The sequence below is a fragment of the Lygodium microphyllum genome, chromosome 30 (assembly GCF_053477565.2).
Source record: "Lygodium microphyllum isolate KBCC chromosome 30, Lygodium_microphyllum_v1.1.10, whole genome shotgun sequence".
Classification (NCBI taxonomy): Eukaryota; Viridiplantae; Streptophyta; class Polypodiopsida; order Schizaeales; family Lygodiaceae; genus Lygodium; species Lygodium microphyllum.
Genome location: NC_141164.1, coordinates 28,364,231 through 28,382,383, shown reverse-complemented (window position 1 = coordinate 28,382,383; position 18,153 = coordinate 28,364,231). Strand labels below are relative to the sequence as shown.

Genomic DNA, 18,153 nt, shown 5'->3' with positions numbered 1-18,153 from the left:
ACACAGCCATCACATGATCACTATCTAGTAAAGAGTTTTCTTTACCTTCATTAGCATGCACATAGTCATTCATGAGATTGTTAGATTGTTAGCACTTGCAAGCATATACTAAAAAGACCCATCTGGCTCTGAGTGAGGAACACATACACCTTACTGACGCATCTCTGGGACACCCAAAACCAGAGCATCAACCATCAGCTTGCAATGTTTGCCCATCTCATCCCCTTCCCCCACTGGTGCTCATGAAAGTCCTTGGCCAAATTGTCAACATCAGAATCTGCCAATCCTTTTCCAACCCCTTGTCCAAGATGCTGATCAAGAAGTTCACATTGATACCACTCAATGCCTGCATCTCGTCTAGGTCAGTGCCCCAGCCTGCCTTTCAGACTGTAAAACCACTGCAAACCTGCTCCGTTTTGTCTCACACTGTCATTGAAGTCTGGGTGCCTGAGTGCATTACCTACTCTGTCTATGCAGAAACATGTCTGAAACCATGTACCTGTTCACAGTATGGCTGTGTGCCTATGCAGTTGCAACCAGGTGCAGTCAACTACCAGTTGAAACCCTGTCCATGGATGCTGCTGCACACACGCACACGTGTGTGTGTGTGTGTGTGTGTGTGTGTGTGTAGATACACCCAAACAAATGGACTTTAGGTACTTCAAGCAACCAAGGAGAAAGAAAACAGAATGGGAGGTTTCAGTAAAGATGGATCAGATACAAGCGCAAACCTCACTTCATTGCATCACTATCCTACCAGATGGGTGAAGATGCAAGATCAAAGGGGACTGTGAACCTGTAAATACTTGATGGCACCATGGCATAACTGTGGACTTGTTGATGGCACAACGGCATACCCAACAAACCCTGACAGAAATATAAATTCATAATATAAAAATTCCACTGGATATTTTGATTCAGATGAGGATAAAAAGCATGTATAATCTTGGGGAAAAATGTGATTAAAGTCTGTTCTCCAAATGGAAACAAGCTCCTCCTGATTACAAGTCTTCTTATATCTCAAAACAGTAGTACAAGGAAAAAATGATACAAACCTCCCGCATTGCACTGGGTCGTACTCTTGTGTTAGCTTCCTCAAAATCTTTCATGGTTATCCTTAAGATTGGCTTTTCAGTCCTCTCAGATCCCAAATCACTGATTGTCTTTGGACTATTTAAGGGTGAAATAGTAAGCTGTTCAAGTCGACTTGACACATCAGACAACTCAGTTGGTACCATCTCCACTGTTTGGCACAGATGCGGTTCCTGAAAACTTGCACAAGTCACATCTCTTTGATGTTTCGTGTGTACATAGTGCCGTAAGGAGCTCATTGCTGCTTCATTGCAGAGTGCCTTGAGATCTGCACCTACAAATCCATGTGTAGCAGCTGCTAAAGTTTCAATCTCTGTTAGTGTTAAGGTATGACTCATTCTTTGAAGAAGAGCCAATAGTATTTCCAATCTGCCAGAAGGTGATGGGACTCCTGTTTGGCCAAAGATAAAAGTATATTTTCTATGTTGAACTCCTCTGACAGCTAAACATGTTGAAGCAGAGAAAAAAATACAATAAAACCAAAGTGCATCATGTTAACATAACAGTCGATCATTTAAGCACACTTTACAGAGGCCACAACATAGAACTTCAATTGATAAGAATAAACTAGAAGTGATGTTGATGCTAGTGATGTCCTTATATGCAAACCTTTAAACAAGCAAAAAGGATATTAGCATCTTCAAAAAGGCCAAAGTGACCAATGGGACTGTACACTGGGGGCAATTAGAGAACATCAAAATGAACTATACACTTGGGGCAAACTCCTTATATTTCCATTAAGGGAATGAATAAATTAAAATCATAGAAACACAAAACCAGGAACAAGGATGGGGACGGGGACAGGGACAGGGACACCAAACCTAGGGAACGGGAATGGTATTAAAAAAATTAAAATTAATTTAAAATTTTATTTTTCATTCATTAATTCATGTCGAGTACTAAAGCCAGGGTATATAATCCACAAAGACAAATTAATATTTCAATCAATTCATGTGGTGCCATGGGCAGAGCCAAGACAGGCATACAACTGAGAGACAGGCAGGCCGCAAGCGATGTTGGCGGGAGACAGACGCATGATTCGACAGGCAGTAAACTGACTGAGGCAGTCAACTGGTCACTCTGCAGGTAAGTTCTATGCCACATGTCGTTCCCTGTCATGAACGTGACAGGGAACATCCCACCCAACAGGGACGCGATTTGGAACAGATTTCAGTCTGAAATTGCATTCCGGTCAACAATGATGTGTCATGTCATCCAGGAATGTCACAAACTACAAGTATCCCTTGATGGATTCAATCTGCATGGGACTACAATAATCACAACGCAAAGCTGTAATTTCTTATCAACACACACAAATCCATTTTTAGGAAAAGAAGCACAATGCATTTTGCCAAGAATACAATTCTCACAAAAAAATATAACGGGTGCCTTCAACAAGGGAGATCCAACACCATGTCCTTGCTTCTAAGATGAAACAAACTGCCATAATTAAGATGACCAAACCCATAATGCCACAACTCAATGTCATCCATGATCTTAGGCACCAACTACTACTACATCCCATGATGCTCTTCTCTCATACAAATCAATTGATAGAGTCCACTGAACAAGGTGTTTGTGACAACAAGGCCATCTCCATTGCTACAATCAAGCACATTGTAGTTGTCTATATGGAACCTAACCATGAATCCAACACATGTAATGGCTGAAATTGAAAGTAAATTCTTCTTTATGCCAAGCACATGCAAGACATCTTTAAGTGAAATAGCAGCCCCATTCACTACCATAGTAACCAAAGAATAGAATTCATCCTAGCGAAACGCGAAACACACGAAATGTTTTGTTTTATTTCGTGAAATAGGGTCGTGAAACGGGGAAAAAAAAAATCACAAAACAATTTTTTAAAGAGATTTTCTTTTATTGAAAAGAATATGCAGGCTGTTTTTCTTTTACCATTTGTATTTTTTCCACCCTCCTTGCGTGCCCAATCACCTCTTCCATCTCTTCGTACTTTGTTCATTTCGCAAAACAAGGTCGCAAAACAAAAAAAAAAAATTTAAAGAATTTCTTTTATTAATAAAACAAGGGGACTGTTTTTCTACTACAACCCACATTTTTTCTATGCCCTACTCCTTGCACACCCATCACCTCCTCCTCCTCCATCTCTTTCTACATATCATCCTCCTCCATCTCCACCAGGGTTGTCTCCATACGTAGTACGGACTGATCCGTACGGTACGATCCATACAGTACGGCTACCGTACAACACATATCCGTACGATTTAGTACAAAAAAATGGGCACTTTTTGGCCATTCTACTTTAAGTCTACAACTTTCTTTTTTTCTTTTTCCTTTCTTTTTTTTTCCTTCCTTTTTTTTTTCTTCTTTCTTTCTTATTTCTCCCCCAAGCCTCTCTCTCTCTCTCTCTCTCTCTCTCTCTCTCTCTCTCAAGCTTCTCACACCCTCTTTTTCTCTCAAGCCTCTCCTCTCTCTCTCTCTTTTTTTTCCCATGAAGATAATTGAATTAAGTAGTAAATATTTACATCATACCATCAGGTCAGCAATCTCTCTGTATCTCTTACTTTCTGTTACATCAAACCATTAGGTCATCCGAGAAACTCTGTGTGTGTGTGTGTGTGTGTGTGTGTGTGTGTGTGTGTGTGTGTGTGTTTACATTCTGTTACATCACATTATCAGGTCCTCAAAGAAAGTAACGAAAGACTATTAGGACTATGACACAGAGAGAAAATCACACTACTGGTGTAGAGCGAACAATGGCCAGCCAATGGGCAGCAATGTCAAGAAGAACCACCTCCTCTCTCTCTCTCTCTCTCTCTCTCTCTCTCTCTCTCTCTCTCTCTAGTTGCACTAGTACCACGTACAAAAGGTTTGATACTATACCATACTTTAGGTACCGTACCTTACGTATTAGTACCATAAGGTACCAACTTAATGGATGCATCTTTCCCATTCGAACTGCACTTTGGGACGAGCTAAATGCTCCTTATATTAATATGATTCTCCCATGAGATTAGGTTATTTGAGATTCAAACAATTTCTCTATATAAGGATTCTCCCATGAGATTAGGTTATTTGAGATTCAAACAATTTCTCTCAACCTTCTCTCTCTCAAGCCCACACTTCTCGTATTTGATGATCATGCATGTATGATGTATCCACTCCCGTCTATGTAGTTATAAGTTGTAGGTAGCAGTAGCGCATGTTGCGCATTCCGCATTAGGTTTTGGCATGTTACCCTCAAGTACTCATCTTATATGCTCTAATAGCATTGCTATTTAGACTTGAAATATCTATTCAATTATCTTTTGTCTAAAATAATCAAGTTGTTTTTTTGTCGTACTAATATCGTATCGTACCTTATAAAATCTTAAGGCACCATTTAGTACCGTATTTTATCGTACCGTACCATATCGTACCTAACAACTATGAGATTCTCCACCTCATCTCATCTTCCTCGTCATCGTCCACATCTTCATCCACCTCTTTCTACTCGCTTCACACAATATCAAATAACTAGAGTACAAAAGTCACAGCAAAGAAGCAGCAAAGATTGCCATATGCCAAGAAGCTAAATCCTCCCTAGGGGGAAGACCAGTATGTTGCACAAGATCTACCTACCAATGTAGAAGACCCTTGAATTTGGTAATGTATCCATGGATGCCCATGGTAGAGTCAAAGACAAAAGCATTCCAGGTGATCCAATTATGCCAACAGCCCCAAAACCTCAAAAAATGGAACAAGACCTTCATATGTGGCTACACCGGGGTGAGATATTTGGCCCTACCAAAAATCCAATCAAAAGGGCACAGCAATAACAAACGCTTGCCAAATATTTGTCAAAAGAGTCCAAATTTTCCTAGCCAAATGGCAGGAAATAAATCTCTAATGTGAAGACTGCATGCTGATTGTACAAAAAAAGCACTTGCCATTTGAGATTGGGCGCTTACAAAGGGCCAAAGCAAGGGGAAGGCCACCAATGATCACTCTCCAAAGAAAAACCTTGCATTTGAGCAGCGTCTTGTTCAACCATCCTTCCATCACTGTCATTTCCCACCAAGCCTTGGATTTATGCATGCCCCAAATTGCATTGGCTTTAGTAACCAGCCAATGCTTGTCCTTAACCAAGAGATGATACACCTAGTTAGCTAATGCCTTTTGAAGACAAAGACCACTAGCAAGATCCCAATCTTGCCAAGGGCAATCCAAGTCAAGTGTAGGAAAAGGTTGCATTAACCTTTCAATCTGGCCCTATAAGTCGCCAAATCCATGAGGAATCCCGAAAAGTCTCTTCGCCATACGGAAAGGCATCAAGCCCCAATGGGTCATCAAAGTGGCATTTGCAACTGAAGACAAACCCAAATGTGCCATACAATTGAACTTCGGCCTATACTCTTGTTTCCCCTCCCAAAAGAGCAACCGCAACACCGCCAACAATTCCAACTAAAAGGAATTTGCCTCTAGACGATCCTCTGCAAGATGCTAATGGGCCTTCTAAAGAATGAGCCTCCAAGAAGAAACCAAATGATTTACAAAATGGAGAAGGGTGTGGAAAAGTGAGTATTCAAATTAAGAACGTGCCGCCATGATGCATGTATGCTTGTGTTACCATATACAACACCTTAATCTTCCAGAAAAAAGCGGATTATAAAGGCGCGAGGATAACAATCACTACACATTGCTTTGAGGAGTGACCAACGAAGGGCCACCATATGGGTCTGTACATCCAAAATCGCCCCACCACCCATAATTTTCAGGGTGCACACATAGCTCCAAGAAATCCAAGAGATACTTGCATGTAAAGTGTCCTTTTTCCATAGCATAAAGTGAATGTGCCCACTAAGAACCCTCAAGGTGGAGGCAGTCCAAGGCAAAAGAGGCAAAAAATATGTAAGCATAGGAAGCATAATGGACCGTGCCACTCTAAGGTGAGCATGGAAAGGCCACGCCTGGGATTTTCAATACAAAAACTTCACCTCCAATTTCAAAGAAACTCATTGCAACAATTGCCTAGGCTCAATATCAATACCCAAGAGGTAACCCAAATGCCACACGACATTCCCACGAGGAATCACCATCCCTTGCCATTGCAAAGACTAAAGATCCAATTCAGCACAGCTGATGAGGAAGGATTTGGCTACATTAATATGAAGACCATAGGCTTGACCAAAAAGTTCCATACGTCCAATGCCATGTGGAGGTTCACTTGTTCCACTTTGAGAATCATAAATGTGTCATCCGCTAGTGATTGGCCCACAAAATGTTCACCAAAGGGAAGAAAGAGAATTGCCAGCTGTCCCGTTGTCACCAAGTGAGAAGGCATAGAAACAACTGGATGGGACGCTAGGGCAAAGAACAAGGGACTCGACTGGCAATCCTGCTTGACTTATCCTGCCACAGTGAACACCTTAGTAACCCCACCATTTATCATGACCCGCAAAGAGGCATCCATGCTGATTGTGTATATGAGATCTACCACAAAAGACCAATCCAAATAATCAAAAGCCTTCTCGAGGTCCAATTGAATCAACATGACTTCTTGCTTGGAGTGCTTTGCATGGTCAATGGCCAACTGAATATTCAATACATTGTGCAAGATATTCTGGCCCTTGATAAATCTATATTGATTGGAGTGCACAAGGGTAAGGAGGTGCTTGTGGAGACGATTAGCCATGACTTTAGTGAAAATTTTAAAGATAGATCCCATCAAGAATTGGTCGCCAATGTTTCAACATCAAGGGTGATAACACTTTCGAAATCAACTTGATAAGCCCTACCTTCCATGAGGTAGGCAAAATTCTCGTCTCCCAAATCTATTGCCACATGGCTGCCAAAGGTTTGGCAAGAGTAACAGCAAAGCCTTCAAAAAACTCATTAGTCAAGCCATCCCATCCCAGACTTTTATCCTTGGGTAGATGTAACTAAACATCCATAACCTCTCCCTCTGAGATATTGTGTCCAAATCATGATGCATATTTGGCAAGACTTGATCCCTCAACAGGGCATAGAAAGCCAAACAGACCTAGGTGGTGTGTTGAGTATGAGGAGACGAAGTACCAACGAAATCAAGGAAATATTCTCAATGCATAAACAATGGATTGCAATGCGGGTCTGTAACCATCAAGTCCTCTGTGTTCTAGAGGCTCACCATATTTTCTCGAGCCCCAAAGGCATGCAGTGCAAGCCTCGAAAACATTTATGTGTCTCACGCGAAGAATCTTGCAGGTTCTTAGTCAAGCTTTGCAACTTGGCTTGCTGATAAGATCTCAACTGAAATTGTTGAATGAGATTTGTCAACCTTGTGGCCAATGGTAGTAGGAACAGATCATCTGATAAATCAATCAGCAAGGAGTGGACCAATGCCACCATTGCTTCAACCACGTACCAACTGTGAAGTTATGCTGGGGTTTTCATTGATTAAACACATGTACAACCAAGACTGAAACACAAAGAATCAGACAGAGACAAGTAAGACTCAAACAATAAACACAAAAACTCAAAACTCAAACATAGAGATAAACATAGAGAAAAGAAACATTGAAGTGAATGAATGGTTTAAATGAATGTAAGAGCGTACAGAATGCCCAAGGGCAGAGCAATGCAGTGTCAAAGTGTGACGTCCACAAAAGAAAAATCCCAAGTGTTGTGACCACCAGTCAAAGTATTGAAGTGCAAGAAACACCAAAAACTAATCACTAGAGTGTCTGGGAACTAAGGTGATTGCAGAGGAAGTTGCTTGATGATGAGAGTAGCAGCAAAAAGCACCAAACACAATAGTAGAAGGGATGCCTAGAGGAGGAAGGTTGCCAACTATCGGCAAGTGGGGTGAAGGCCAAATACAAGCAGCAAGAGGTAGCCGGAAGATATGGGAGATCACTGCCAACTTTCACCTGGTGGAGGAGTGTTCAAACGCAAGCTAGAGGAGGCAGACTATGTGTTGGCAATGGTAAAAGAGTCCAAATGCAGTAGGGAAGAGGGTGCGAACAGTGGGCGACAGCCAAAGAGGAAGGCACCAAGCATTGCAAGGGCTAATGGAGGAGTAGCAATAGTCGCAAAGGGTAGACCGCCACATAAGTGAAGGCTGATGGCTGAAGTCTGCACTGAAAGAATGAGGCTGAATGATGGGCAACCTATCTATTTATAGATGTTGAAGCGTGCCCCAAAATTTAGGGTTTTGGGGGATCACTAAAACTCTCCTAAACAGAGGTACCAAATTTGCATTTTTCATTAATTAAATGTGTTTTGGGGCTATTTAAAGATGCTAATTAGCTGTAAAGCATATTTCCACTGAACATCCACACTATCTACAAAGAGAAACATGATGAATACCATATTGTTTGGCAACCCTTTGCACATTATGGAGCAGTTATCGAAAGGACTCGCTGCCCCCCATGGGAAAATCAGTCAAAAACCTATCGATGAGCTATTCCATATAGCCCTTAAAGACCAAGTGCTTTAGATAATATGAATTAAAACACAATGGGAATCTTCCCAAGAATTGCACAAAAGGGGCAACAGGGTGTGCAAGCATGTCAAACTACAAGGGGAAATGATCTGACAAAGTGTATTGCTGCAACAAGAAGATATCTAGAATCTCTAGCAAGAAAGCATCATCATGCATAATATACATATGGTCCAAGCAAGACCATGTCGCCGAGTACTATGCTAATTCAAAAGTAAAACCCCAATCCAAAGGGCAGAGCCAGGACCACATATCATGTTTCAAAACAACCATCTCAAAATCATGCACGCAAGACTCTCCAGTGCATCCATTACGTGCTCAAAGGTAGACAGGGTGTGCAAGCATGTCGAGCTACAATGGCAAGCTTTGTATATCATGACCAAAGAATATTAGTATTGAGGCTTATTTTGCCTCAACTGCAATTTTGCAACCAAAATATCAAGGGTGCCCTCATTTAGAATATCAACCCATACTACAAAAGAGTTTAAGTCCCTATGCTCTGCTTTGGAAGTGGAGGGATCAAATCCTTGTTTAGAAGCGACCCTTGGGTATCAACAATCCCAAGGAGTGATTACTTCACCGCGGAGATCAAAAGCAAGCCACACAAGTGGGTCTCGCCAACGATCAATAGAGGCCTTTGGAGCGAAGGATTTTTGAGGTCTCATCGAAGGTGCAACGTTAGCAATAGATGTTGACGATGTTTTATCTTTTCGACATACATAAGTGCATAAGGGGACTTGTGAAGTGCTTGGCATAGGTATTGTCGTGTGCACATCAAGCTTTTTTCCTCTTCTAGCACCAACATCAATCCAATGATGGTCAGGAGAGTCCAAAGTCAACAAATGGTTTCCCTTTATCCAATGCACGGCACACTAGGGCCATCAACCATAGGAATATCATGGACTAGTGCAATCAAACCCCCCTCCACAACAGCAGTCTATTCTGGACATTCGGCCACAAAATGCCCTAGTTGTCCACATTTAAAACAATGCCTTGCAAGCGAAAGTTCCCCACTTCAAGCAATGGTGCAATGAAGGCATTCCAAGACAATTCAAGCACAGCCAATTGGGTCTCTTGCACAAGTATCCCACAGCATACATAGGTGGTTGCAATTGGCAACACACAAGCTAGGGGGAACCAATACTGTGCCAGTTGTTCCCCTCGCATCCTTAAGGAATGGCCAATAGACCAAGACAACATTTGACTTCAACCCATACTAGGCATTCTTGCTGTAACACTCGTTGGAAATCCACCTATAGTTTCCAACTCACCACATGCACAAGGCGTTTGTCAAAGAACAATGGAACTCTGGCTAGATGATCATCCCGAGCACTTGTCGATTTGAGCAATATCTCATAGAAGCCTCGTGGACCAATAAAAATTTCCTCCACACAATCGCCTTGCAGAATGGAGTTTAGCCATTGGCAAATCCAAGAAAGCACCGAGATCGTGCCAATGAAAAAGAGAATGACCGCTATTTCATAGAAGGCTGAAAAAGAGCATAGGACACTCTTGGTATCCACACTAGCATCCAATACATCCTCTTTATCTTGGGCTAGAAAGGATTCGTGGTTGTGCTGAACATATTCGCCCAACAACATATTGGAAAATTCCAAGAGATGTTCCCAGTCCAAGTCTTGGGACTCCTCAACCACAAAAGTCACCTGCCGAGATCCTGCCAATGAAAAAGAGAATGACCGCTCTTTCATAGAAGGCTGAAAAAGAGCATAGAACACTCTTGGTATCCACACTAGCATCCAATGCATCCTCTTTATCTTGGGCTAGAAAGGATTCGTGGTTGTGATGAACATATTCACCCAACAACATATTGGAAAATTCCAAGAGATCTTCCCAATCCAAGTCTTGGGACTCCTCAACCACGGAAGTCACCTACCGAGATCCTGCCAATAAAAAAAAAGAATGACCCCTCTTTCATAGAAGGCTGAAAAAGAGCATAGAACACTCTTGGTATCCACACTAGCATCCAATACATCCTCTTTATCTTGGGCTAGAAAGGATTTACAGTTCTACTGAACATATTCAGCCACCAACATATTGGCAAATTCCACGAGATGTTCCCAGTCCAAGCCCTAGGACTCCTCAGCCATGGAAGTCACCTACGTGTAAGAACGTGTAGCATGCTTAGATTGTGGAGGAGCTTGAGAATCAGCCATAACATCATCAAGGGTATGTTCACTACATTCTATCACTACATCAGAGACATGCTTAGAGCATTTAACAAGGGGTTGCACATCAGTGCCTGGCTGGACATCGGAAGGGGGGCAGCCACCTCCGTACAAGGAACCATTTCTTCCCATTCTTCATCATCCGAATCATGCCTCAAGGCATCCACCACTTGATCTATGAAGGTCGTGTTGAACCCTGACATGATGCGAGATCTTGGTATTCGGCTACTGTCCGCCGTGTCTCATTTACACCATTAGATGGCCTGTGCAGGTACAACGGACAGTGCTCTCTCTCTCTCTCTCTCTCTCTCTCTCTCTCTCTCTCTCTCTCTCTCTCTCTCTCTCCATAAAAGGTAATTGTATTAATTATGAAAAAGTTTTCATGATTACAAGATACACGATGGCTCTACCCCATCGTGTGTACAAACTGACTGTTTACAAGAACCAGAGGGCCAAATAGTTACAAAATCATGGCAAAGACGAGGAGGAAATTGCCATGTGCCAGGGGCATAAGTCCTCCCGAGAGAGGATGTCAAAGTGCCGGAGAAGATCTATCTGCCAATACAAGAAACCTTTAAGCCTAGCAATATGCTGCTGAACATTATAAGCAGAATCAAAAAGGAAAGCATTCCGAATGGTCCAGTTGTGCCAACAGCCCCAATATCGAAGAAAGTGAAACAAGATCTTCATGTGTGGCTGTGTCGGTGTGGGATATTTGGGATGCGCAAAAACCCAATCAAACGGGCGAAGCGAGAAACCAACCACCGCTCGCCAGACGGCAGACAAGAATGACCAGATTTTCTGAGCAAGGGGGCAAGAAATAAAACGATGACGGGCGGATTCCACAGTGGTGGTGCAAAAGAAACAGTTGCCATTGGAGATTCGGCGCTTTGAAAGAGCTGAAGCAAGCGGAAGACCACCAATCATCACCCTCCAAAGAAAGACCTTATATTTGAATGGTGTCTTATTTAACCAGCCCTCCATCCACCATGACCAGGATTTATGCAATCCCCATAGAATATTAGCTTTAGTAACCAGCCATTGATGATCTTTAATCAAAAGATGATACACCTGGTTAGCTGAAGCCTTTTCTAAATGCAGCCGGCCTGCAAAGTCCCAATCCTGCCAGGGACGATCCGTAGCAAGGGCAGGAAAGGGTTGTCTGCTCTGATGCACCCTCAAAAGCTGTTCCCATAAATACATGTATCCACGAGGGATCCTGAAAAGCCTCCTAGTTGTACGAAACGACATAAACACATTGCGACTGGCAAGAGTAGCATCCGTGACCGAAATTAAGCCCAAACATGCCATACGGTTGAATTGTGGTCGAAGCTCATGTTTATCGTCCCACGAAATTAACCGCGAGACTGCCAACAGTTCCAATTGAAACGAATTAGTGGCTAAACAATCCTCCGTTGGATGCCACTGAGACTTCCGGAGGACCAATTTCTAGGAACACACCAAATGGGCAAGCAAAGATGAGGAAGAACTAGAGAACCGAGAATCTGCATTAAGAACATGCCACCACGAACTGCGGATGTGGGTATTACCATGCAGAAGCCCGTGATCCTCAAGAAAATAACGGGCTATGACGACCCAAGGATGACAATCCGAGCACATGGCGCGAAAAAGAGACCAGCAGAGTGCCAGCATATGAGTGTGGGTATCCAAAACAGCCCCTCCACCCATGCGTTTTGGGGTGCATGCATGCGACCAAGAAATCCAGGAAATACCCGCATGCAAGGAATCCTTCTTCCATAACATGAAACGAATAGACTTCGTAAGATCATTCAGTGTCGTAGTAGTCCAAGGTAGCAATGGCAAGAAATATGTAAGCATTGGCAACATTATTGTCTGGGCTACTTTGAGACGAACATGGAAGGGCCAAGCTTGAGACTTCCAATACAGAAACTTAGCTGCCAGTTTCTATGAAATCCACTGTAATAGCTGCTTTGGGGGAACATCAACCCCCAAAGGGTACCCAAGATGCCTGGCAATGGAGCCACGGGGGACAACCATACCCTGCCAGTCCAGTGACTGCAAATCCGACTCTGTGCAGCTGAGAATGGCCGATTTCAAGGCGTTAATGCAAAGACCAGAAGCCTAACCAAAGAGAGCCCAAACATCTAATGTTTTGTGAAGATTATCTTTGTCCGCACGCAGAATCATAAAACTGTCATCAGCCAAGGATTGACCAATGAAGTGTTGTCCAGAGGGAAGCAACAATCCAGCCAACTGAGTAGAAGCTGCCATATGAGATAGCATCGAAAGAACCGGATGAGTCGCAAGGGCAAAGAAGAGAGGACTCAAAGGGCACCCCTGTCTGACAGAGCGGGCAAGGACAATTGGCTTGGTAACGCCTCCATTCAACATGACCCGTGAAGATGCTGCAACACTAATAGTATAGATCAGACGAGACATCCGGGCACCAAAGCCCATAGCAGACATAAGTTCTGCAATGAAAGACCAATCCATATAATCAAAAGCCTTTTCCAGGTCCAATTGAACCAGTACGACCTCCTGATTTGAATGCCTTGCATAATCAATTGCCAGTTGCGCATTTAAGACATTGTGCAAAATGTTTCTGCCCTTAATAAAACCATATTGGAGAGGATGCACAATGGCAGGAAGATGCTTATGGAGGCGATTCGCCATAACTTTGGAAAAGATTTTATACATAGAACCCATCAAAGAAATTGGGCGCCACTGTTTCAACATGGATGGCGAAGGAACTTTTGGAAGCAGTTTAATAAGACCTTCTTTCCAAGAGGAAGGCATAATCCCCGTTTCCCATTCCCACTGAAACAAAGCCGTCAAAGGTTTCGCGAGCTAGGTGGCAAAAAACTCAAAGAACTCATTGGTAAGACCATCCCAGCCAGGACTTTTATCCTTAGGCAAGTGTAACAGAACATCCATGACCTCCGACTCACAAATATCTGCCTCCAGAGTAGAGTGCATGTCCTAAGGAACCTGATTGCGGACCAGATCATAAAAAACTGAACGGGCATGAGTAATTTGGCCTGAAGGCGAAGAAGTAGAACCAAGAAGGTCGAGGAAATAATTTCTACACATATTCACAATCATCTGCGGATCAAGAACCATTTGACCTTCTTCATCCTGGAGCCTCATCATATTCTCTCGAGCAGGAGAGGCATGGAGAGCTCGAAAAAACTTATGGGTCTGACAAGCACTGTCTTGCAGAGTGTCCGTCAGATGTTGCAATTTGACCTGCTGATAGGATCTCAACTGAAACTCTTTAATAAGATCGGCCAGACGCGTTGCCAGTGATAGCAAAAATGCGTCATCGGGAGTGTCCACCGCAAAGAACAAACCAAAGCCAGCAGTTCCTCGGCTGCTTGTCGGCGCCGCCGACAAAGAGAGGCATGATGGATCCCATACTGGCGAGCAACCCGCTGCACATTGGAGAGAAATCGTTGAAAGGAAGTAGTGCCCTGAGATGAGAAATCCAATAAGAATCGATCAATCAATTGCTGCATATAGCCCTGGAAGATTGCATGCTTCAAATAAGACGAGTTGAAACGCAACGGGAGTCTATCCAGAAATTGCTTGAAAGGTGCAATTGGTTGTGCAAGGAGCTCAAGCTGCAGAGGAAAATGATCCGACAATGCATATTGTTGTAACACTTTCATTTCGAGCATCTCCGAAAGGAAATCATCATCCTGCATGATGTATATGCGGTCTAACCACGACCATGTTGTGGCATACTGGGCAGAATGGAAGGTCAACCCTGTAGAAGAAGGATACAGCCAAGACTAGAGATCTTGCTTAAGAACGGCAAAAGCCAACTGCTGCCACGTATGTCTTTCCGGCGCATCCATTATCGAATGTTCTGATGTGGACTGTAAAGAATCAACACACATATTAAAATCCCCCATCAAAAAACCCCGTCTACCAAGGGACAAGGAACTCTGCAAGGTATGCCAAAGCTCCCGACAAGATAGAGGATCATTCGGAGCATAGAGACCAAGTAACCATAAGATCTCTCCTTCGAATAAAATTTCAATCACCACAAAGTGGCCATGTACATCATTCTTGATAAGAACCGGCTGATATTTTTCATGTACAATCATAAGCACACCAAAATACTGCCTGGCATGTGTCCCTACATAGAACAAACGAAAACCATGGCAATCCACAACTTTACCTGCTTCACTATGACTCTTGTGTTCAACAGCACACAAGACATCCCACTGATTCTCATGCAATATTGTCCACATGGCATGTTGCTTGTGGCGGGAACAAATTCCTCGCACATTCCACGTAGCTATCTTCATGTGGATTCAAAAGAGGATCAAGTACGAGGCACAACTTGCCTCGATGAGACCTTTTCGGCGAGAATGTCTAGTACACCCTCATCCAAGAAATCAGCTAACACGGCAAAAGAGTTCTGACGACCAGATTTGGAAGTGGATGGCATATCCGCAGACTTGGGGATGGAGCGGGGATAAGGACGATCCCATGGGGTAATGACATTACCTCGAGTATCAAAAGCCAGCTTAGCGGGTGGACCCTTAGGACCATCTGAATACACTCTCCTAGCTGTCTGTTGACGGGAAGCAGAGGAAACCATAGCAGGAGCAGAGTGCTCTGAAGACATCATTTCTTTCCTGCGCATATACGTACGCATGGAATCTGGTGAGGCAACAGGCACAGTATCCATCATGCCAGCAGCATGCTTGTTGCCTTTTTTCGCGCGTACATCTACCCAGTCATTGCCACCAGAATCCAAACCCGAGACCTGTTGTTTACCTTTATTCAAAACTTTAGGTGGCTGGGTGGCATCTTGCGACGGCGCATCACACACCATATCTTCCATGGGCTGCGCAACATGCTCGGCATCTGAAGTGTGGTGCTTCTCTGGGCATTCAGCCATAAAATGCCCCAATTTTCCACATGAAAAGCAATGTCCTGCAAAGTTACCCCATTTCAAACGAAAATGTAAAGGATGCATGCCAGAGCAGTTAATGCGTAACCAAGCAGGCCTTTTTCGAGCAGTGTCCCATAACATACACAGGCGGTTGCGATTCATGGCCCTTAGGCTTGGGGGAACCAGAACAGTGCCCACAGCGGCCATGGCGTCTTTTAGCAGTGGCCAATAAACAGCCTGACAGTTTTCCACTTCAACCCACACAGGGCATTCACGTTGCAGCAGACGCTGAAAATCTGCCATGGGGCGCCATGGCACCACATGGACCAGACGGCGATCAACGAACAATGGCAGTTTAGATAGGAGAGCAGCACGGTGTGTCTCTGATTTCAACAGCACCTCAAAAAAACCCCGGGGGCCAACAAAAATCTCTTCAACACATTCCTCTTGTAGCAGACTGTGCAGCCACTGGCGAATACGGGAAAGTAGCGGGATCCTACCAGTGAAAAAAAGTATCACAGCACATTCATAGAACACTGAAAAGGAGCGCAAGACATGTTTCGGATCCACAGTGGCTTCCAGAACATCTTCCGTTGCAGAGTCCGAAAAGACTTCCTGATTATGTTGAACATAATCGCCCAGCAAAGTGTTAGCAAACTCCAACAGGTGCTCCCAATCAACCTCCTGGGAGTCCACAGAATCAAAAGCAACCTGAGCATAGGAACGATCCTGATGATCCATTATCCCTGCCGAAGTATGCTTAGTGTGTTTGCCCGCTGGCTGGAGGTCAGGAGCAAGGGGCATCTCCTCTGTGAACGGAACCATGTCCTCTGGTTCCTCGGTGTCAAAATCCGGACCAAGAGCTGCCACCGTTTGGTCTATGAAAGCCAGATCCAGGCCAGCCATATTGTATCAGTACGTATGTCGGACAGAGGCCGAGTGAAAAAGTCGCGGGGGGCAGAGACACGCAGGCTTCTCTCTCTCTCTCTCCCTCTCTCTCTCGCTCCCTCTTTTCTGTGCAGAGTCGCTGTCCAGGGGCGTATTCTGTACACACAGCTGATGAAAGCGAAGCTTTACCTGTCAGCCTCAGTCGTGACCTGTCCCAAGAACCCTGGTGGCAAAGCACAACCCGAATAGTGCAGGGGCAGGAGGGCAGAGCAACGGCCGGGCAGTCGACGGCAGAGCAGGACGGTCTGGGGCGCCGGGCAGGGGTCCGTTATCAGCCGAAACCCTAACGGGCAGGGCTAAGGGGCAAGAAGCAGGCGCAGAGGGTAGAGTACAGGCGGGCGGGGGACGCAGGCAAGGGGGCCGTCCGACAGCAGGGGGGAGGACGCAACGGCCGTGGAGGGCGTCAGCGGCAGGCGAGGGGACTGCAGGCGGCGAGCAGAAGCGTCAGACGGCATCTGCAGGCGACATCGACAGGACAGCGGGCAACTCCCTCCTCTCTCTCTCTCTCTCTCTCTCTCTCTCTCTCTCTCTCTCTCTCTCTCTCTCTCTCTCTCTCTCTCTCTCTCTCTCTCTCTCTCTCATTCATGCATGCATATGCACAAGCATACACATGCACACTGCTTGTTTGGCTCTCTATCCCCCTCTTTCCAATCGGATACTATGGTCTCCATGGACTCTGTCAACCTGCAGAAGAAGGGGGTGTGAGGAACTTAAGAAATTCTCATCTATAATTTTCTAATGGATACTTTGATTTAATCCAGCAAACAGGCAATCTCAGCTGACGGCAAACAAAGTAGCATACAATTATTTGTTCTAAAGATATGGATAAGGTCAAATCGAGCATCAAACAGAGGTTTTGTCAAATTAAAGATAGAGATTTGAGAGCTTTACTAATGTGATACTTTCAATTTCAAGACCACATTCTGAATACAGTGTTTTTCTCAATAAATTTGTTGTTTAAAGCTATGATTTGTACTTTGTTAATAAGCTCCCGTCCATGTCCCTACATTCAGCTATCCTATCATCCCTGTTCCATGTCCCGCATGGCTAAATTTTGACTTCTCAAGACACAAAAGCTTGCAGCCTACTGTCTCTCAACCCAAAGGACTCATACTCAATGGGAGCCAACTCTATCCAGGTAGGTTCTTCCATAGTTGCAAGCTCTGTTGGGTTGAGCCAAGTGTAAAAACGAGCAAAGGACTCATACTTGATGGGAACCAACTATATGCACCTTCTAACCAGGTAGGTTCTTCAATAGTTGTAAAGTCTGTTGGGTTGGGCCGAATGCAGAACCTAGCTAGTATTTTGGGCTCATGATCATGCCATCATCTATGTATATCTTGACTAATAAATATGATCCTTCTTTATGATTTTGCTAAGTGTGGTACCTTTCTTGGCTTGTGAGGTACATTGAAATCTGCTAAACTAATTGGGTGCATGATGTGGATTGAAGTAAACTGAACTAACTTTGTGCAAGATCCACTTCATCTGCATGAACCTAGGCAAAAAGGGGCTCACCATTAATATTATGTAACCAAGCTATAACCCTTTTAGAAGGTCACCCAATGCTCACATTGAGCACTGCTACGGTGCAACCA

At 44.1% G+C, this 18,153-nt stretch overlaps 1 protein-coding gene across 2 annotated transcripts in view; it reads right to left on the bottom strand.

The window, feature by feature from the left end:
- CIP111 (Cam interacting protein 111) overlaps positions 1-18,153 on the bottom strand; it is a 52,733-nt gene that overhangs the window by 12,639 nt on the left and 21,941 nt on the right. For both annotated transcript variants that reach the window (XM_087673081.1, XM_087673082.1), the window contains one exon: positions 1,056-1,483. In XM_087673081.1, coding sequence (XP_087529207.1) covers positions 1,056-1,483 — 428 coding nt within the window. The remainder of the gene's footprint in view (positions 1-1,055; positions 1,484-18,153) is intronic.